General features: G+C 46.9%; 1 protein-coding gene across 1 annotated transcript in view; it reads left to right on the forward strand.

The window, feature by feature from the left end:
• Nucleotides 1-23,076, forward strand: part of rtbdn (retbindin) — a 64,686-nt gene that overhangs the window by 37,002 nt on the left and 4,608 nt on the right. The window contains exons 3-5 of the mRNA XM_080216364.1: nucleotides 5,162-5,249; nucleotides 8,000-8,128; nucleotides 11,308-11,419. Of these exons, the coding sequence (XP_080072490.1) occupies nucleotides 5,162-5,249; nucleotides 8,000-8,128; nucleotides 11,308-11,419 (329 nt within the window). The remainder of the gene's footprint in view (nucleotides 1-5,161; nucleotides 5,250-7,999; nucleotides 8,129-11,307; nucleotides 11,420-23,076) is intronic.

Here is a 23,076-nt window from a genome sequence, read left to right on the forward strand (position 1 = left end):
AATCCACCTAACTGACACATCTTGGGACACTAAGAGGCAAGTTAGCATGGCCAATCCACCTAACCTGCACATCTTTGGTCACTAAGGGGCAATTTATCATGGCCAATCCCCCTAACCTGCACATCTTTGGACACTAAGGGACAATTTCACATGGCCAATCCCCCTAACCTGCACATCTTTGGTCACTAAGGGGCAATTTAGCATGGCTAATCCACCTAATCTGCACATTTTTGGTTACTAAGGGGCATTTTAGCATAGCGAATCCTTCTAAGCTGCACATCTTTGGACACTAAGGGGCAATTTAGCATGGCCAATCCATCTAACCTACACATCTTTGGAGTGTGTGAGGAAACGCACGCAGACACAGGGAGAACTTGCAAACCCCACACAGACAGTGACCCAAGGCTGGAATTGAACCTGGTCCATGGCGCTGTGAGGCAGCAGTGCTAACTACTGTGCTGCAGTTAAAACACACTGAAGGCTTCGAGAAAGATTGAGTTCCGAGGATTTGTTTTGCATGTTCTCTCCATGTCTGCATGGGTTTCCTCCGGGTGCTACAATTTCCACCCACACTCCAAAGATGTGCGGATTAGGTTGGTTTGCCATGCCAAAAAATTGCCCCTTAGACTGGAATTTTCCATCCCACTGTCCATGGGAATCGTAGTGTGCGGTGGGGGGGGGGCAGTGGCGGGCCGGGGAGGGTGGGGGGCGGTGGCGGGCAGTGGATCATGAAAAGATCTGTTGATCTCGGGCTGGATTTTCCGCTTTTGGGGTGAAGCAGAAAAGCAGAAAGTCCCATCCTTACTGTTGGGGGATCAGCAGGTTACATGGATAGGGCTTGGCTAGGATTGTTGTTAGTGCAGACTTGATGAGCCAAATGACCTCCTTCTGCACTGTAGGGATTCAGTTATTCTAACCACAGGGTTCTGCGGACATTGTAGTAGTTGTGATGTCTAGCTCTTTCAGATAGCACAACATGAGAGTATCAACTAGGCTGAGGAACCAATAGAATCAATAAAACCAATAAGGCAGCACGGTAGCACAGTGGTTAGCACTGCTGCTTCACAGCTCGAGGGAACAAGGTTCAATTCCCAGTTCGGGTCACTGTCTGTGTGGAGTTTGCACATTCTCCTCATGTCTGCATGGGTTTTCTCTGGGTGCTCGGGTTTTCTCCCACAGTCCCAAAGATGGGCGGGTTAGGTGGATTGGCCATGCTAAAATCGCCCCTTAGTGTCTTGAGATGCATAGGTTAGAGGGATTAGCGGATAAGTATGTAGGGATATGGGGGTAGGACCTGGGTAGGATTGTGGTCGGTACAGACTTAATGGGCCAAGTGGCCTCTTTCTACACTGCAGGGTTTCTATGATTCTATGGGAAACCAACAGCAAGTGATCACCCCAGAGCGTGAAGTCCTCCTTGGTAAGAATGCATCTGGCAGCCAATGTAGTCAACATGTAAAGGCTGGAGCGCTGCTCCAGACAGCCATGGGCTACAACTGCTCGTACATAATTTCTTGTTGTCAATACTTTTTCGTTCCTACAAAAGTCTAAAGCCTTTTAAGGACAACCCAAAGCGCGCCACGCTGTTACAGACATCTTCTCAGACAGAAATGTTGGGATCTGGCTTGGCAGCATTTTATTTATAACGAGAAGCTTCGTTGTGTGGATCAGATGATGAAGAGGTCTTCTCGGGGACTGAGCGCTGCCGCTGAGCAGAATAAAGCAAGGCTTCTATTTCCCTCTCAGTATACACCCTATCACAACTGATTTCACTCTCAATCTTGCTGAAGCCCAGTGAAGTTCCCTCTGGGGTGAGCAGAGCAATGTGTGTGATGGACTTTCTATTAACAAAGAACAACACAGCACGGGAAACAGGCCCTTCGGCCCAACGAGCCCGCGCCGCCGGGCTCTTCTGCAAAATTAGACCTTAACTGTCACATCCATGACCGGCTAATCACCAGCCTCCGTCTGTAGTAACAGAGGAAAGAGCTTCACTCTCACTCTCCAAAACCAGGATTTAAGCAGAGACTGCAAGTTTAATTACTAGTGTCATAAGTAGGCTTACATTAACACTACAATGAAGTTCCAATGAAAATCCCCTAGTCGCCACACTCAGGCTTTGATATCTTTTTCCCAGTGGAAGAGAGAATGTCTGGGGTCCTTGATTATGTTGGCTGCTTTTCCAAGGCAGCAGGAAGTGTAGACAGGGTCAATGGTTGGGAGGCTGGTTTGCGTGATGGATTGGGCTTTGTTCACAACCCAATCAACAGAAGTTAACAACATAATGTTAAAACACCATCAGATTTTTTTCTTTCACAACTGAATGTTTGGAAGAATTTGATGCCAAATGTCCTTTGAGGGCAGAAATGGCACACTGGGGTATACTTTGACGCTGGAGGGAGGCACACTATTGGGGCAGATTACAGCAAGTTTAACTCTGAATATAACCTTTAGTTGGGAGTGCGAATACTGGGTGCAAAATTGGGGAAGAAGGGTGTTCTGTGCTGCACCTAGAATCCCACAATCTCTGCACAAAGTGCAGAAGGAGGACATTCGGTTGATTGAGTCTGCACCGGCTCTCCAACCGAGCCCCTTTACTCAGGCCCTATTCCAGTAACCTCACGTATTTACCCCACTAATCCCTTTAACCTGCACATCTTCGGATACTAAGGGGCAATTTAGCATGGCCAATCCACCTAACCTGCACATCTTTGGACACTAAGGGGCAATTTAGCATGGCCAATCCACCTAACCTGCACATCTTTGGACATTAAGGGACAATTTACCACAGCCAATCCACCTAACCAGCACATCTTGGGACACTAAAGGACAATTTAGCATGGCGAATACACCTAATCCGCACATCTTTGGACTGTGGGAGGAAACCTGAGCACCCAGAGGAAACTCACACAGACACAGGAACAATATGCAAACGCCACACAGACAGTGACCCAAGGCCAGAATCGAACCCAGGTCCCTAGCACTGTGAGGCAGCAGTGCTAACCACTGTGCCACCGTGCCTTTAATCAGAGGAAGTTGGACCCTGAAGCCTCTTTGAGAAGACAGAAAAACAGCCATCTTGAAATATTCATAAAGTTCTGGTTTAGCAAACATTCAAAAGACTTTTTTTAAAACACAAGCAGGAAATGGTGGCAGAAAGGAGCAAAGAGGATCTGAAGGGAGAGATGCTGACATTTATTTGATTATTTGGTTTGGTAATTACTGTAATTAAAAATAATAACAGTGAAAAGACATTGCTGTTAACTCAGGGAGCTGGAAGCAGTATTAAATGAGTTTATAGCGAATTATGTACAAACGTGGGCACCTGTGAACAGATTCCAATAATTTCCTTCTCAACTGCCCCAGTGACCTGAGTTTCTCAGCTGGCTTCAGTCCTGTAATCCCGTTCCTACTACAAAGTAGCACTCTCAAACAGTTTAATTTGCCCCAATTTTACGGTTGCTGCTCCAACAGGGGCCAGATGTGCAGAAGCCTAAATAAAATATGGTAGGTTTTCTGGTTGTATCACAGCTTGGTATGGCTCCTGCTTTGCCCAAGACCACAAGGAACTACAAAAGGTCATGAATGTAGCCCAATCCATCACGCAAACCAGCCTCCCATTCATTGACTCTGTCTACACTTCCTGCTGCCTCGGAACAGCAGCCAACATAATTAACAAACCCACGCATCCCGGACATTCTCTCTTCCATCTTCTTCCATCGGGAAAAAGATACAAAAGTCTGAGGTCTTTTATCAACCGACTCAAGAATAGCTTCTTCCCTGCTGCCATCAGACTTTTGAATGGACTTACCTTGCATCAAGTTGATCCTTCTCTGTACCCTAGTTATGACTGTAACAATACATTCTGCATTCTTTCCTTTCCTTCTCTAGGAAAGTATGTTTTGTCTGTATAGAGCACAAGAAACAATACTTTTCACTGTATATTAATACATGTGATAATAATAAATCAAATCAAATAAAGGTGCTAAATTGGCAAGAAACGAATGCTAAATAGGGTGGCCAATGGCACGCACTGCTGCTTCACAGTGCCAGGGACCCGGGTTCGATTACTGTCTGTGTGGAGACTGCACATTCTCCCTGTGTCTATGTGGGTTTTCTCCAGATGCTCTGGTTTCTTCCCACATCCAAAGATGTGTAGGTTAGGTGGATTTTTTATTCATTTGTGGGACATGGGCATCGCTGGCTGGGCCAGCATTTATTGCCCATCCCTGGTTGCCCAAAGTTGAGAGTCAACCACAATACTGTGCCTCTGGAGTCACACGTAGGCCAGACAGGATAATGATGGCAGATTTTCTTCGTTAAAGGACATTAATGAATCAGATGGGTTTTTCCTACTATTGGCAACAGTAGATCTTTAATTCCAAATATTTTATTTATTGATTTCAAATTCTATTATCTGCTGTGGCGGGATTCGAACCTGGGTTCCCAGAACATCAGCTGAGTTTCTGGAGTAATAGCCTAGTGATAATCCCACTAAGCCACCTTCTTCCCTTTGCATCTGGCAATACTAAATTGCCCCTTAGTGTTCAAAGATGTCTAAGTTAAATGGATTTGCCATGGAAAATGTGCGGGGGTTACAAAGATAGTGTCGGGAAAGGGCCTGGGTAAGACAGAGTTATAGAATAGATTCATAGAATCCTTAGAGTACAGAAGGAGGCCATTCAGCCCATCGAGTCTGTACCAACCATAATCCCACCCAGGCCCTATTCCTGTAACTCTGCACATTTACCCTGCTAATCCCCCTGACACTAAGGGGCAATTTAGCATGGCGAATCCACCTAACCCGCACATCTTTGGACTGTGGGAGGAAACCGGAGCACCCAGAAAAAACCCACACAGACACGAGGAGAATGTGCAAACTCCACACAGACAGTGACCCGAGGCTGGAATTGAATCCAGTTTACTGGCGCAGTGAGGCAGCAGTGCTAAATAATGTGCTACTGTGCCACCAGAGTTGGTGCAGACACGATGAGCCAAACAGCTTCTTTCTGCACTGTAGAGATTCTGTGATTCTATGCATTGTGCTACCTCGACCAGGGATTGCTAATATTACCAATGAATCAATCCTGGCTGCTTTTAGACATTTAGGTCTGACTGATATGCTTTGAACTTATCACATATTCTGTTTGTTTGAATTACAGATGCTTGTTGCACAGCGAACGTAAAGGATAAGGTGAATACCTCACCAGAGGCTGAGTCCTGGAACCGATGTGGACACTTAAGTCCGAAGTAAGTACAACACATTTTTGTTTAAATCACTTCCTCGTAGGGTTTTCTTTTCAGTGTTCACTTGAGGTGGAATTAGCGAGTTTGTCTGCCTATTGATCAAGGTGAGGAACGATCGAATGGGTGAACGGAATCCTTTGCATTTCGGGCACAAGGAATCTAAGGTCCACAGTCTCCTATCCTCACAATGTTCCGAGACCAGGGAGCATAATCTCAGATTAAGGGAGATCATATAATCCCTACAGTGCAGAAAGATAGGGCCTGTCAAGCCTGCACCAACAACACTTCCACCCAGGTCCTATCCCCATAATCCCACGTATTTACCCTGCTAATCCCCCTAACACTAAGGGGCAATTGAGCACAGCCAATCCACCTAACCCGCACATCTTTAGACTGCGGGATGAAAGCGGAGCACCCAGAGGAAACCAATGCAGACACTGGGGAGAACGTGCAACCTTCACACAGTCACTTGAGGCCGGATTTGATCCCGGGTCCCTGGCGCTGTGAGGCAGCAGTGCTAACCACTGTGCTATCGTGCCATCTGGGTCATCCATTTAAGACAGAGATGAGGAATTTCTTCTCCCAGAGGGGAGTGAATCTGTGGAATTCTTTACCGCAGAGGGCTGTAGAGGCTGGGTCATTAAATATGTCCAAGGCTGAGACAGACAGATTGTTAATCAGTGAGGGAATGGAGGGTTATGGGGATAAGGCGGGAAAGTGGAGTTGAGGGTTATCACATCATATGATCTCACTGAATGGCAGAGCAGGCAAGATGGGCTGAATGGCCTACTTCTGCTCCTAGTCTATGGGGTGCCACCAGTGTGATAATTCTTTCAGCCATTTTCTCATCTGTAAGCTTGAGTTCGATGGGCTGATAGACAAATAATATGCAGCATTTTTATGCTATGGGTATATGACTCAGAACAACTGGATCAAACTGTCCCAGATCTTTTGAGGTTGGAACCTTTAGAGGCAATATATGACAGAAGACTGGTGTCCCATCAATTCGAATCTGATTTGAATTCTGGCCAGAGAGAGATGATACATTCAAGGATTATTTCAATTCAACCCCTGAACAGTTGCAAGACGGATTCTAGAATTATTATCAGATGAAAGGGTTAAGTTATGAGTTCACTTTGCGCATCCTTTGCAGGGTCTGTGTCCCACCTGCTACAATTTCCGTGGTAAGCGGGATGTGAAAATTCCTCCCAGTATGTCCGGGGTGCATGGGTTTCTTAATTATGCTGGCTGCTTTCCCTAGGCAGTGGGAAGTTTAGACAAAGTCAATGGGTGAATGGCCATTGAATGGAAAGCCAAGGTTGAGGAACTAAATGGCTGACTCCTGCTCCACGTCTGTTACAAGGGACATGGCCTTAATGTAATTTTTACATTGTCAGCCAACAACGCGGGGATGCGGGGGGCTGTCTCCTCACTTTCCTCGTTGCTTAAAAACTGGAAGCAGTCAATAGGGGCGGCACAGTGGCACAGTGGTTAGCGCTGCTGCCTCACAGCTCCAGGGACCCACGCAGATACGGGGAGAACATGCAGACTCTGCACAGACAATGACCCGAGGCTGGAATCAAACCCTGGTCCCTAGTGCTGTGAGGCAGCAGTGCTAACCACCGTGCCACCATGAAGTAGTACAGAGCAGAAATTGGTGAATGGAGCACTTCAATAGCCATGGTAGGCTGAGCTACGGAAGAGTGAAATCGGCCAGGATTCCAGCTCCTTGTGTGGAATTCTCTGGGCGTGCTGGTCTAAAAGCCAAAAATTCTTGCCCAACTGTCAATGGGAGTTTCACATTCTCCACAACCCACCTGCTAAAATTCCAATGGCGGGCAGGAAGGGAGAATCCCGGCCATTGTCTCTCTCCAGGGTCTCAGCAGATAATTAAGAAGGCAAATAGAATTTTATCCTTCATTGCTAGAGGGATGAAATTTAAAAAGAGCGAGGTTACATTGCAGCTATATAAGGTGCTGGTGAGGCCATACCTGGAGTATTGTGTACAGTTTTGGTCTCCTTACTTAAGAAGGAATATACTGGCATTGGAGGGGGTGCAGAGGAGATTCACTAGGTTGATTCCGGAGTTGAGAGGGTTGGCTTATGAGGAGAGACTGAGTAGACTGGGGCTATACTCATTGGAATTCAGAAGGATAAAGGGAGATCTTATGGCAACATGTAGGATTATGAAGGGAATAGATAAGATAGAAGCAGGGAAGTTGGTTCCACTGGTGGGTGAAACTAGAACTAGGGGACACAGCCTCAGAATAAGAGGGAGCAGATTTAGGATTGAGTTGAGGAGGAACTTCTTCACCCAAAGAGTTGTGGATCTGTGGAATTTCCTGCTCAGTGAAGCAGTTGTGGCTACCTCACTGAATGTTTTTAAGGCAAGGATAGATAAATTTTTGAACAGTAAAGGAATTAAGGGTTATGACAGCAAGTAAGTGGGGCTGAGTCCATGAAAAGATCAGCCATGATCTTAATGAGTGGCGGAGCAGGCCTGAGGGGCCAGTTGGCCGACTCCTGCTCCGAGTTCTTATGACTCCTGCGATAATTCCATTCCAGGGCTGAATGCAGATTGGCCAGAAGTAAAAGGAAAATGACCACTTTGGTGGAATTCCAGAAATTTGTCCAAAGAACCAAAACAGAAGGGGAAGAAAGAAAGGTGACTGTGTATTCTGGGACTCAAAGTCTTGTTGAGATAAAACAAAGATGCAATGTCACAGTACTTAACCAATTTCCCATTTCTCCAGGTGTGAGCAATTCTTCAAACAGCTGTCGTGTTTCTATCGCTGCTCTCCAGATGCAACAGTTTGGGCAAATCCCAGTCATTCCAATTCCCTTCTGAACGTACCTCTCTGCCAGGGCTTCTGTGACCAATGGTAAGTACACTGATACTCATGCAGCTCTGTTAGGGCTGATCAGTTTAGATGCAGTTGTAATAACTGGGGCGGAAGTCCCATCACCATGTTACTTTATTTACACCATGTATCTGAACACAGCCAGCTCTCCAGTTGCTGTCTGCTGAATGCAGGCTGGCAGTCTGACACACCTGCTTTAAATAGGGAGCATGAGGCTCCATCAATTAGGACGGCCAACCTCATTAGCCTGGCTGAAGTCATCACACCGGTAAGCTGGGCATGTGTATAAAGTCACACAGTGAATCATCACGTGCAGCATCACAGTAGCATCTGGGATTAGATTAAATACAGGCTGATGAATAAACTCTTCAATCAGAACTTAAACAGCACCTTCATAGAATCCTACAGTGCAGAAAGAGGCCATTCGGTCCATTGAGTCAGCACTGACCACAATCCCACCCAGACCCAATCTCCACAACCCCAAGCATTTACCCTGCTAATTCCCCTGACACTAAGGGACAACTTAGCATTGACAATCCACCTAACCAGCACAGCTTTGGACACTAAAGAACAATTTAGCATGGGCAATCCACCTTACCTGTACATCTTTGGACATTAAGGAGCAATTGAGCATGGCCAATCCACCTAACCTGCACATTTTTGGACACCAAGGGGCAATTTAGCATGGCCAATCCACCTAACCTGCACATTTTTGGACAGTAAGGGGCAATTTAGCATGGCCAATCAACTCAACCCACACATCTTTTGGACTGTGGGAGGAAACTGGAGCACCCGGACGAAACCCATGCAAAAGAGGGGAGAACATGCAAACTCCACAGTGACCCAAGCCAGGAATCGAACCTGGTCCGGGTACACTGAGGGAGAATTTTAGCATGGCCAAAGCACCCTAACCAGCACGTCTTTCGGACTGTGGATTGACCCACAATGCCTTTGGAGAGGGAATTCCAGGATTTTTACTTCGCGACTGCGAAGGAACAGCCGATATATTTCCAAGTTGGAAAGGTGAACAGCTTGGAGGTGAACTTGCCGGTGGTGGTGTTCCCATGTACCTGCTGCCCTTGTTCTTCTAGATGGAAGTGGATTTGGAAGCTGCTGTCTAAGGATCTTTGGTGAATTGCTGCGGTACATCTTGTGGATAGTACACACTGCTGCTACTGAGCATCGGTGGTGGAGGGAGTGGATGTGGTGCCAATCTTGTGGGCTGCTTCATCCTGGATGGTCTCAACCCAGAGGAAACCCACGCAGACACAGGGAGAACGTACAGACACCGTACAGACAGGGATCCAAGCCGGGAATCGAACCCAGATTAATAGTCTAGCAATAATACCACTGGGCCATTGCCTCCCCTTAGAGCTTGTGACCTAGGCAACCAAAGGCAGGGCCACCAATGGCTCAATTCCACATTGGTTAGTACATTCGCTAACCCACACATAATGGGGGTGGCAGTAAATGGGATATACAAGAAGTAAGGAGAGCGCAGATCAGACAATGAACACCTTATTCTTATTCTCTATTTTCTACTTCCCAACCAATTACTGAAGCGGGGTTATATTTAGGTTAGGAAGATTTGAGAAAAATCTCCCTTTGTCTCCAGAACACTTGGCTCAATGGCCAATGAATCAAGTATCAACAGGCTGTTCCGCAGTATGGAGGCCTCCGTTCACACTGCTTATCTTGAGGAAACTTGCAGCAAGACAATGGGGAAGAATTTCTATCTTTAAGTCAAGATCAATTTACTGTCCCAATGCTCTGCAGTCAAGATCAATTAAGTCCATTCAGACCAGGGGCTAAACTGGGTATATTCTTGGTCCCATGGAGCCATTGTCCCCTGGGTAAAGTTGGCGAGATGTCAGAAGAGTGATAAGACAAAACTGACTTCCTGACTCTGGAGCCCCGAGCTCTGGCAATGCAGCAGACTGAATATCAATATAAAACACAAGTCAGGAGAGCGATGGAATACTCGCCACTTGCCTGGATGGATGCAGCTCTAACAATACTCAAGAAATTTGACACCACCCAGGACAAAAGCAGCCCGCTTGATTGGCACCACATCCACAAACATTCAATCCCTCCACCACCGACGCTCAGTAGCGGCAGTGTGTACTATCTACGAAATGCACTGAAGCAATTCACCAAGATCCTTAGACAGCACCTTCAAAATCCACGACCACTTCCAACTAGAAGGGCAGCAGACACATGGGAACACCACCACCTGCAAGTTCCCCTCCAAACCACTCACCATCCTGACTTGGAAATATATCGGCTGTTCCTTCACAGTCGCTGGTTCAAAATCCTGGAATTACTCCCTAACAGCATTGTGGGTCAAACCACAGTATGTGGACTGTAGCGATTCAAGACCTTCTCAAGGGGCAATTAGGGATGGGCAATAAATGCTGGTCCAACCAGCGACACCCATGTCCCACGAATTAATAAAACAAAATACAAGCCAACATGCATCCCACTTTGTAATGAGAGGCGACTTTGTGAAGTGGATGCCATCAAGTTTCTGGTTTCCTTGAAAGTCTTCCAAAAATAATGACCTGATGGGGGTCATTCAATAACACATCACATTCCCTGATCGATGGGGAATCAGGTTCACAGAGGGAGTTGGCCGTGTATGCCCCGCCAATGTCCCATTGTTTGTGGGTTAGGGAATATAAAAACTGACTCCATGGGCGGAATTTTCCCATCCCATCCACCATGGGAATAGTCGTTGGGGGTGGTGGGGTGATGCGGGGCAGACCATGGAAAGGTCCATTGACCTCGGTGGGAAATTCTTTAGAAACTAAGGTGTAATTTAGCATGGCTAATCCACCTAGCCTACACATCTTTGCATCATGGGAGGAAACCGGAGCATCCAGAAGAAACCCACACAGACATGGGGAGAATGCGCAAACTCCTCACAGACAGTGACCCAAGCCAGGAATCGAACCCAGGTTCCTGGCACTGTGAGGCAGCGGTGCTAACTACTGTGACACCCTAGCATCTTGAGTTGGAAATACTTCCATCTATGAAGTCACTTTATGACTACATGCTCAAAGAAAATGTTGCAAAAATCAGAATCCGAGTCATGGTTGGTGTAACAGAAATTGTGAAACTCATTTTATTTTAAAATAAGCTTAATAGGGTGTGATCCTGGTGGTATGGCTGTCTGAAGTGGTTCCTTTCTCCCTCTACAGGTACAAGGCATGTGAGCATGATCTGACCTGCGTTAGGAACTGGAATGCAGATTTAAAATGGTCAAATCGCACTCAGGGCGCCTGCACCTCGGACTGTATTCCTTTCAATAAGGTAGGGTTGATGATCATGCTTGGAGCTGCTACAGCAGAGACAAAGGGACAGCAATACTGAAGTCATTAGGCAGTGAATACAATGCCACTCTGACCAATCTTTTTTTTAATTCCTTCATGGGACACAGGCATCCCTGGCTGGGCCAGCGTTTATTGCCCATCCCCAGTTGCTCTTGTACCTAGTGGTTTGCATGGCCATTTCAGAAGGCAGTTGACAGTCAACCACGTCGCTGTGGCTCTGGACTCTCATGTAGGCCAGACGTGCTAAGGATGGCAGATTTCCTTCCCTAAAGGACATTAGTGATGGGTTTGTCTCACAATCGATAATGGTTTCAGGGTCATCAGTAGATTCTTAATTCCAGATATTTTTTACTGAATTCAAATTCTGCCGTGGCGGGATTCGAACCCAGGTCCCCAGAACATTAGCTGATTAATAGTCTAGCAATAAAAGCACTAGGCCATCACCTCCCCATTGGCTCCATCAATGGCAGAATCAGAAGGTCGTGCATTCGAGCACCGCTCCAGGATGGCAACACAGCATCCAACAATCAGATAGAAAATGGCACTATCAGGGCAACTAGCTCATTTGATAAGTTGTCCAGTGTTCCTCCCTCAACCACAGCCAGTTGGGATGAGTTATGAATCTCACTATTGTGGTATCTGGTGCACAGAATGGCACACCAAACAATAGATTCACTTCAGAGTAATTTGTTTCAAACATTTTTAAAGTTTTATTTATTCTATTAGTGTCACAAGTAGGCTTACATTAACACTGCAGTCCAGTTACTGTGAAAATCCCTTAGTCGCCACACTGTTCAGGTACACTGAGGGAGAATTTAGCACGGCCAATGCACCTAGCCAGAACGTCTTTCGGACTGTGGGAGGAAACCGGAGCACCCGGAGGAAACCCATGCAGGCACGGGAAGGATGTGCAAACTCAATACAGACAGTGACCCTAACCAGGAACCGAACCCAGGTCCCTGGCACTGTGAGGCAGCAGTGTTAACCACTGTGCCTCCGTAAAGCCATCTAAAATATTTTCTTTATTCATTCATGGGACGAGGGTGTCACTGGCTGGCCAGCATGTATTGCCCATCACTAGTTGCCCCTTGAGAAGGTGGCAGTGAGCTGCCTCCTGAATCGTTGCAGTCCACATGCTGTGGGTTGATCACAATGCCGTTAGGGAGGGAATTCCAGGATTTTGATCCAGTGACTGTGAAGGAATGGCGCTATATTTCCAACTCAGGATGGTGAGTGGCTTGGAGGGGAGCTTGCAGGTGGCGGAGTTCCCATTTATCTGCTGCCTTTGTTCTTCTAGAAAGAAGTGGTCATGGGTTTGGAAGGTGCTGTCTAAGGATCTTTGGTGAATTGCTGTAGTGCATCTTGTAGATAGTACACATTGCTGCTACTGAGTGTCGGTGGTGGAGGGACTGAATGTACATGTGGTATTGTATAGGTATTTATATATAATATAGATATATTACAGCGCAGTACCGGTCCTTCGGCCCTCGATAAGAGAGTATAAGAGAGTATATAGAGAGTACTTGAATAGAAACGTGCAGGGGTATGGGGAAAAGGCAAGGGAATGGCACTTAGCCACCTTTGGAGAGCCAGAGCTGACACAATGGGCCGAATGGCCTCCTTCTGCTCTGTGACAATTCTGTAGGGCATTTAAAGTGGGCAACTTTTACGCTCCGTTTTCCGACTGAGCTGGAAAATGCTGCAGAGGACCTCGACAGCGGTGGCAGTCAAGTTAGCGAGCGCAAACCCTCTTCTCGGCCTAGCTCGCAGGCTTTTAAGCGCCAGGTGTCCCCCGGAGAAGCACAATTGCAGGCAAAGGTCAGCTCCCACCAGCTGTGCCGAAGTATTTAACAAGTTCCTTCAGGAGTCACAAGCGGCTGGACTTGAGGATGGCAAGTGGGGGAGTGCAGCCGGAGCTGGGGGGCCGGGGGGGGGGAGAGAGAGTTATACATGCTGCAGTGACCTCAGAGAGAAGATGTAGAGTGTTTTTTTAAAAAGAAAAATTAATGTCTGCTTTGTTCGCTCATGTGTCCTTGAGCTGTAGGACGCGAGTTTAAAATTCCCATTTGTCTGCGAGGTTCTGTCACATCTCATTTTACAACGAGGCATGAGGCTACCACACCCCCTCCTCCCCCCACTCCCTCCACCCCCTCCCGCTGCTTCCTTGTGTAAATGGTCCATGAAGGGACACTGATGCATTACACACCACCAAATAATCCAGGGAAGATATTATTTGAATCAGTGCAGAGAGAGAGAGAGAAAAAGAGAGAGTGCAAGGCCCAGGGCAGCTGTTTAGGAGGGAGAATGAATCTGGAATAGTTTCATCTTCCTTGGGATATTAAAAAAAAATCACTAAAACCGCGAGAGGGTTGTGGAACCCAGGAACGGTGGCAATCGAGACAGGGCAACAGACTTTCAATTCATTAGATCCTTAACAGTCCACTTATCTGATTGATTCCAATTATATTCCAACATTAAATTCCCACTTTATGCTGGGGTTTTTTTTTTCACATTGATCCAGTAATTAGAACTAAGCTTTCCAACTTTTCAAGCATTAAGTGCCTTTACATTATTAGTCGACTGCTAAAGTACTGCCGTGGTTGCTAGGCAACGTCTCTTTATCTGCCCTCATTACTCGTTATGGGTGAAGTTTGTATCTCAAAATTGTGAAGTGTTCCCAACACGGTATCCAGAACAAGTGTACCGCAGCAGGCTGGGAGATTTATTATAGAATCGTAGGATACCTACAGTGCAGAAGGAAGCCATTTGGCCCATCGAGTCTGCACCGACTTAAACTCAGGCATACCCTGTATTTATCCTGATAATCCCCCCCTAACCAATATAACTTGGGACACTAAGGGGCAATTTAGCATGGCCAATCCACTTAACCTACACATCTTTGGACACTAAGAGAAAATTTAGCATAGCCAATCCACCTAACCTGCAAGTCTTTGGAGCGTGGGGACGAAAACGGGAGCATCTGAAGGAAAACCACGCAGAGACTACAAAGATACACAGGTTAGGTGAATTGGCCATATTAAATTGACCTTAATGTCAGGAGGATCAGCAGGGTAAACAGGAGTGTAGGGCCAGGGTGGGGTGGGTACAGACTCAATGGGTTGAATGGCCTCCTTCTTGCTGTAGGGATTCTTTGATTCTAGGGATCCTAAGAGACGGGGAGACCATACAAACTCCACACAGACAGTGATCCAAGGCCTGAATTGAACCCAGCAGTGGGTGCTAATCATGTGCTACCATGCCGCAGAGCTGTATTGTTGAAGGTGCTGCCAATGCATTGATGTGTTAAACCCTCGCACTGTCGACCTCTTCGGGGGCGGGGGGGGTGGTGGTGGAGGTTAGTGGGCATTAGTGATCCTGCAGAGAAAGCTCCTGGCAAGCACTTCTCCTTCAGCCATCACCACCAAGTTCAAATTAATTGGCCATTCATTTCGCTTGCAGCTGGTGAATAAATTTGGCTGTGCTATTGCTTAGATGGCAAATAGTGACAATACTTCACAAACAATTCACTGATCGGGTCATGGAAAGACACAAGCTCTTTGTTCCTTTTAAGCACTTGGCTTGTGGCCAACAGGCTGGGACAGAGGGAAGAAAACTGTTTGCTGTAAGGACTCCGATAAAACAAGCAAACAAGGAATGGAAAGTAAACTTCCTCCAAAGAATTGACATTGGGTAATGGTGAGCATTCATAGAATCCTGCAGCACAGAAGGAGCTCCATTTAGCCCATAGAGCCTACACCAACCACAATCCCACCTAGGCCTCATCCTCATAACCCCATGCATTTACCCTAGCTAGTTCCCCTGAGGGGCAATTTAGCAACGCCAATCCATCTAACCCGCACAACTCTGAACGGTGGGAGGAAACCAGAGCACCCAGAGGAAACTCCACACAGACAGTGACCCAAGCTGGGAATCAAACCCAGGTCCCTGGCACTGTGAGGCAGCAGTGCTAAGCATTGTGCCACCGTGCTGCCCCATTGACAGACATACATTGAAAAGATCAATGTTCAGAAAGTAATAGGCATCTGATGCCCACTGATTTGATTAATTTGTTTTGATTTATTATTGTCACATGTATTAACATACAATGAAAAGTATTGTTTCTTGGACACTATACAGATAAAGCATACCGTTCATAAAGAAGGAAAGGAGAGAGTACAGAATGTAGTGTTACAGTCATAGCTAGGGCGCAGAGCAAGATCAACTTAGTGCTAGGTAGGTCCATTCAAAAGTCTGACAGCAGCAGGGAAGAAGCTGTTTTTGAGTCGATTGGTACATGACCTCAGACTTCTGTAACTTTTTCCTAACGGAAGAAGGTGGAAGGGAGAATGTCCAGGGTGCGTGGGGTCCTTAATTATGCTGGCTGCTTTTCCCGAGGCAGCGGGAAGTGTAGACAGAGTCAATGGATGGGAGGCTGGTTTGTGTGACAGACTGGGCTACATTCGCAACCATTTGTAGTTTCTTGCGGTCTTGGGCAGAGCAGGAGCCATACCAAGCTGTGATACAGCCAGAAAGTGCAGTTGGAAACGATAGACTGGGGGTGGGATTTTCTGGCTGCCCTCGTCCAATGGGTGGGACTTTCCTGATTTGCTCAACCCGAGACCAGAAAATCCCATCCGAGGTCCAGGGACCTATACATGGTCCGTGTCCTGCCCGTTACAATTCCCTTGGCGGGCAGGACAAGAAAACTGGATTCAGGATTGCAAGAATCAGAAGAGGAATGCAAAGATGCAATTTTCTGGCCCAGTTAACTACTTATTCATCAGAAGAACATAGGAGAGGGGGATAATCTGATCCTTTGGGGCATTGGTTAGTTGCAGTTGAATGAATGGATCTCAAACCAGATGTCACTGAGGGAAACTCCAGAAGTGACTGAGAGCATCAGAGAAAATGGCGGGGGATGTTTTCCAATCTTTGGCTTCAGTTTGCCAGGCTGGAAGGGTTTCATCAGGCCCAATACATTCCCAAGTCTCTGACAAACACATGCAGACATGGCGAGAACATGCAGATTCTGCACAGACAGCGACCCAAGACGGGAATTGAACCCAAGTCCCTGATGCAATGAGGCAGCAGTGCTAATCACTGTGCCACCGTGCCGCCCATAGTTGATGGATCAGGGTTTGCACCACCCTTGAATAATCAAGATCAATCAAATAGTGACTGGGTGAAGTTAAGCTTTTTTAACATAGAAAGATAGGAGCAGGAGTAAGCCATTTGGCCCTTCGAGACTATTCCAATGTTCAATATGATTGTGGCTGATCCTCTATTTTAACACCTCGCTCCCATGCAGCCCCCAGACACCTTTAGAGTCTATCTATCATCTTAAGTATATTCAGTGACTTGGCCTCCATAGTCTTCCATGGTAGAGAATTCCACAGGTTCATCAACCCCTGAGTGAAGAGGTGGTTCCTCAAATCAAAGTGCAGAAGGAGGCCATTTGGCCCATCAAATCTGTACCGACCACAATCCCACCTTGGCTCTATTCCTGTAAACCCACACATTTACCCTGCTAATCCCCCTGACACTATGGTCAATTTAGCCTGGCCGATCCACCTAACCCGCACATCTTTGGACTGTGGGAGAAAACTGAGGCACCCAGAGGAAACCCATGCAGACACAAGGAGAACATGCAGACTCTGCACAGTGATCGGAGGCTGGAATTAATTCTGGGACCCTGGCGCTGTGGGGCAGCAGTGCTAACCACTGTGCCACCCACATATCTTTTCAGTTTTATGTGAACCCTATTTTTGAGTCTTTCTCAATCTATCAAATCACGTCCTCAGGTGTACGCTCACCCTCTAAGATCTGGAATAATCCTTCACTTGCATTCCCATTGTGCTCTTCACTCTCACCATAATCACCACTGTGGCACCATGCCACCATCCCAGTCTTAAACATCTCTCCTGAGAGCGTGACTTCTTGTTCTAAGCAACCCCACCACCGCCACCGCCACCAACACCCCCACCCAGCCCCCCGGCCAGAGGAAACAACATCCCTGTGTCCAGTCTGTCCAGTCCTGTCAGAATCGTACATGTTTCATTGAGATTCCCTCTCATTTTTCGAAACCCCAGTGAGCACAGGCCTAGTTGACCAAATCTAAAGTCTGTTTGTAAAAAGGCTCCTTCAAGAACACTTTCCAAACCGGCAGCCTCTACCACCAGAAGGGAACAACCTCAGGCTGAAGGGACGATCCTTTAAAACAGAGATGAGGAGGAATTTCTTCAGCCAGAAGGTGGTAAATCTGTGGAGGTCTTTGCCGCAGAAGGCTGTGGAGGTCAGTCGTTGAGTGTCTTTAAGACAGAGATAGATAGGTTCTTAATTAATAAGGGGATCAGGGGTTATGGAGAAAAGGCAGGATAATGGGGATGAGAGAAATATCAGCCATGATTGAATGGTGGAGGATGGGCCGAGTGGCCTAACTCTGCTCCTATATCTTATGATCTTATAGAAAGACAAGGCCAGCAAAATGTCCCATAGCGGTACAAAGAAGGATTACCGAAACATCATTTGACGCTGAGCCACATAAGAACATAAGAAATAGGAGCAGGAATATTTATTAGTCACAAGTAGGCTTACATTAGCACTGCATTGAAGTTACTGTGAAAATCCCTTAGTCGCCACACCGAGGGAGAATTTAGCATAGTCAATGCATCCTAACTGTGGGAGGAAACCAGAGCACCTGGAGGAAAGCCACAAAGGCACAGGGAAAATGTGCAGACTCCACACAGACAGTGACCCGAGCCAGGAATCAAACCCGGGTCCCTGGCGCTGTGAGGCAGCAGTGCTACTGAGGGAGAATTTAGCACGGCCAATGCACCTAGGCAATACGTCTTTGACAAAAGATCTGGCCAAAGAGGTAGGTTTAAAGGAATGTCTTAAAGGTGGGAAGAAAGACAGAGTTTAGGGACATGGCAGTTGAGAGTATGGCCTCAATGGTGGCAGCATTAAAAGTGGGGATGTGCAAGAGTCTAGAATAGGATGGGGCACAGATATCTCAAAGGTTTCTGAGGCTAAAGGTTACAGAGATAGGGGAGGACAAGGCTGTAAAGGAATTTCAAAAATAAATATCACTCCATGTCTCAAATGCAGTTTGTCATTTGACCAGAAAGAAGAGCTTTCATTTGCATAGTACAATGGCACAGTGGTTAGCACTGCTGCCTCACATCGTCAAGGACCCTGGTTAGATTCCTGGCTTGGGCACTGTGCAGAGTCTGCCTGTTCTCCCCTTGGGTTTCCTCGGGTTTCCTCCCACAGTCTGAAAGACGGGCCGGTTAGAGTGCGTTGGTCATGCTAAATTCTCCCTCAGTATACCCGAACAGGAGTGTGACGACCAGAGGATTTTCACAGTAACTTCATTGTAGTGTTAATGTAAGCTGACTTGTGACATTAATAACAAATAGACTTTAGACAGTACGCTGTTCACAGCACGTGAAATGTTATCACACGAGTCAACTTCTGAGCACAAGATCCCACAAAATAATGACCAAATATCAGATTTGGTGCGGTCACTTGAGGGGTAAATATTTGCCAGGACACCCTCCTCTAATTTGAATGAGTGCCTTAGGATCTCTTGCATCCATTTGAGAGAGTAGATTGTGCCTCTGACAATGCGGCATTCCCTCTCTGAGTACTCATGTTGGGCATGGGTTCTGCGCTCAAGTCTACGGAGTGGGGCTTGGACGCCTGACCTTCTGAGTCTGATGAGCTAACCTGGCTACCGGCACAGAGCCACAGCTGGACAAAGTCACCGAGGCCGTTATATGCTCAGTTTTAATTTATTTATCAGTGTCACAAGTAGGCTTACATTAACACCGCAATGAGGTTACTGTGAAAACCCCTAGTTGCCACACTCTGTTGGGGTACACTGAGGGACAATTTAGCATGGCCAGTCCACCTAACCTGCATATCTTTGGACACTAAGGGGCAATTTAGCATGGCCAATCCACCTAACCTGCACATCTTTGGACGTTAAGGGGCAATTTACCGTGGCCAATCCACCTAACCTACACATCTTTAAAAACTAAGGGGCATTTTAGCATGGCCAATCCATCTAATCCACACATCTTTAGACACTAAGGGGCAATTTAACATGGCCAATCCACCTAACCTGCACATCATTAGGCACTAAATGGCAATTTAGCATGGTCAATCCATCTAACCTGCATATCTTTGGGCACTAAGGGGCAATCTTACACGGCCAATCCACCTAACCCACACATCTTTATACTGTGGGAGGAAACATGAGTACCCGGAGGAAACCCACGCAGACATGGGGAGAATGTGCAAACTCTGCACAGATCGTGACCCAAGCCAGGAATCGAACCTGTGGTCCCTGGAGCAGTAAGGCAGCAGAACTATCCACTGTGCCACCGTGCTGCTTGTTAACGCACCCCTTGCTCTATGAGACTGGGAGATAACTGAATGTAGATTCATTAGCGTGGCACTCACATTGTAAAATGAAGCTTTGCTGCTTCGGCGCCCCCAATTGCCTGTCTGAGCTGATCCCACTTCGGAGGAGTACGCAGCGCTTCCTCCGCAGCACGTGAGACGCATCTCAAATCCTGCTTCCAGCCGGATGATAATTGTGTGACTCTTCTGCTGAGGGATTATGACATGCATGACAAACGGTCGCAGATGTCTGCAAATTATGTCGCATCGATAAGCTTTTGTCTTTTGGAGGATGCCGGGCCCCGGAGGGGAGTTTGTCAGCCAGCTGGAAATGTACTGGAACATTGCTGCTAGTACTGAGGGGTTGTCAAGACAGATGAACTCCCTGTTGTGATGTGTGGGACAGGATGTCTTATTTAGAACTCGCCTGTCATAAAGAGCTACATATTTCTTTGCTACTCCCAAATTGTTTCTTTTCCTGCCTTCCGCACATCCGCTCTTTCTCTTCTATTACCCACTCCAACCAAAGGCATTTTCTTGCCTCAGAGTATATCTCTGCACGGAAGGCGCGGGGACACAGTGCTACCACACAGCGCCAGGGACCGGGGTTCAATTCTGGCCTCAGGTCACTATTTGTGTGGAGTTTGTACATTCTCCTAGTGTTTGCATGGGTTTCCTCCAGTTTCCTCCCTCAGTCCAAAAGATGTGTGGGTTAGGTGGATTGACCAATGCTAAATTGCCTCTTAGTGTCCAAAAGATGTGCGGGTTAGATGGATTGACCATGCTAAATTGGCCCTTAGTGTCAGGAGGACTAGCTAGGGTAAATGCATGGGGTTATGGGGATAGAGCCTGGGTGGGATTGTGGTCAGTGTAGACTCGATAGGCCAAATGGTCTCCTGTACTGTGGAGATCCAATGCAATGTCCTCTCACACCTTGCAAGAAGCCAATATTCTTGAGTGGATTGGCCATGCTAAATTGCTCCTTAGTGTCCATAGATGTGCAGGTTAGGTCGATTGGCCATGCTAAATTGTCCCTTAGTTCCAAAGATATGTAGTTTAGATGGACTGAATGGCCTCCTTCTGTATTGTAGGGATTCTTTGAAATGTACCTTCCAAGAAGCCATTATTCTGGCTGAAACTAAGATAGCAGGTTCTTTGACGAGCAGACTGTGTTATATCCACAAATGCACATTCCAACATGGACAGAATACGGGTCAGGAATTGACGGATTCACTCCCCAAAATAATGAACCGACCTCAATATTACCCTCTGTCCCTCATTCAAGCTTCAAGCTGTTCAGAAGCCACTCTAAAAGGGAAGGCTGCTATGTACACCATGTAGTAGAATAGAATCCCTACAGTGCAGAAGGAGGTCATTCAGTCCATCAAGTCTGCACCAACCACAATTCCACCCAGGCCCTATTCTCGTAACCCCATGCATTTACCCTAACTAGCCCCCCTGACACTAAGGGACAATTTAGCATGGCCAATCCACCTAACTTGTACTTCTTTGGACTGTGGGAGGAAATCGGAGTGCCCGGAGGAAACCCACGCAGACATGGGGAGAATATGCAAACTCCCCCTCAAACTCCTATGATCCAAGGAGATCAATGTGGCCCCAGGCTCCTCTCTCACTTGGCACTGGCTGCTGCTCCCAGTTCTGGAATCATAGAATAGAATCATCAAATGCCTACACTGAATTCAGCCCAACGAGCCTGTGCTGACCAGGCCCTATCCCCGTAACCCCACAAACGTACCCTACTAATCTCCCTAACATTAAGGGCGCAACTTAGCATCAGAATCCCAGTATACAGACTGCAAAGAAAAGTTCCGAGTTCTCACTTTTGATCAAGATGTTGGAAAGTTCCTCAGACAATCATAAAATCCTTTGATTTGATTTGATTTATTATTATCACATGTATTAGTACACAGTGAAAAGTATTGTTTCTTGCGTGCTATACAAAGTATACCGTTCATAGAGAAGGAAACGAGAGAGTGCAGGATGTAGTGTTACAGTCATAGCTAGGACGCGGAGAAAGATCAACTTAATGCAAGGTAAGTACATTCAAAAGTCTGGCAGCAGCAGGGAAGAAGCTGTTCTTGAGTCGCTTGATAAGTGACCTCAGACTTTTGTATCTTTCTCCCAATGGAAGAAAGTTGAAGAGAGAATGTCCACAGTGTGTGGAGTCCTTAATTATGCTGGCTGTTTTTTCGAGGCAGCGGGAATTAGATGGAGTCAATGGATGGAAGGCTGGTTTGCGTGATGGGCTGGGCTTCATTCACAGCCCTTTGTACTTCCTTGTGGCCTTGGGCAGAGCAGGAGCCATACCAAGCTGTGATACAACCAGAAAGAATGCTTTCCATGATGCATCTGTAAAAGTTGGTGAGAGTCATAGCTGACATGCCAAATCTCCTCAGTCTACTGAGAAAGTTGGTGGGCTTTCCTAACTGCCCAACTCTCACCAACTTTTACAGGTGCACCATAGAAAGCATTCTTTCTGGTTGTACGATAACTTGGTATGGCTCCTGCTCTGACCAACACCACAAGGAACTACCAAAGGTCATGAATGTAGCCCAATCCATCATGCTTGGGTCACAACCTGTGCAGAATCTACATATTCATCCTGTGTGTGTGAGTGTCCGAAAGACGCACTGGTTAGGTGCATTGGCCATGCACAGTGGTTAGCAGTGCTGCTTCACAGCTCCAGGGACCTGGGTTTGATTCCCGGCTTGGGTCACTGTACATTGTCTTCGTGTCTGCATGGGTTTTCTCCAGGTGCTCCAGTTTCCTCCCATAGTCCAATGATGTGCGGGTTAAGTTGATTGGCCTTGCTAAAGTTGCCCCTTACTGTCCTGAGATGCGTAGGTTAGAGGGATTAGTGGGTAAAATATGTAGGGATATGGGGGTAGGGCCTGGGTGGGATTGTGGTCAGTGCAGACTCGATGGGCTGAATGGCCTCTTTCTGTACTGTAGGGATTCTATTCTATGATAGTCGTAGCTGACATGTCAAATTCCCTTAGTCTTCTGAGAAAGTTGAGGCGTTGGTGGGCTTTCTTAACTATGGTGTCAGCATGGAGGGACCAGGACAGGTTGTTGTTGATCTGGACACCTAAAAACTTGAAGTTCTCGACCCTTTCTACTTCATCCCGTTGATGTAGACAGGAGCATGTTCTCCTTTACGCTTCCTGAAGTTGACGACAATCTCCTTGTTTTGTTGACATTGAGGAAGAG

The sequence above is a fragment of the Carcharhinus amblyrhynchos genome, chromosome 33 (assembly GCF_965287045.1).
Source record: "Carcharhinus amblyrhynchos chromosome 33, sCarAmb.v2.hapA, whole genome shotgun sequence".
NCBI lineage: Eukaryota > Metazoa > Chordata > Chondrichthyes > Carcharhiniformes > Carcharhinidae > Carcharhinus > Carcharhinus amblyrhynchos.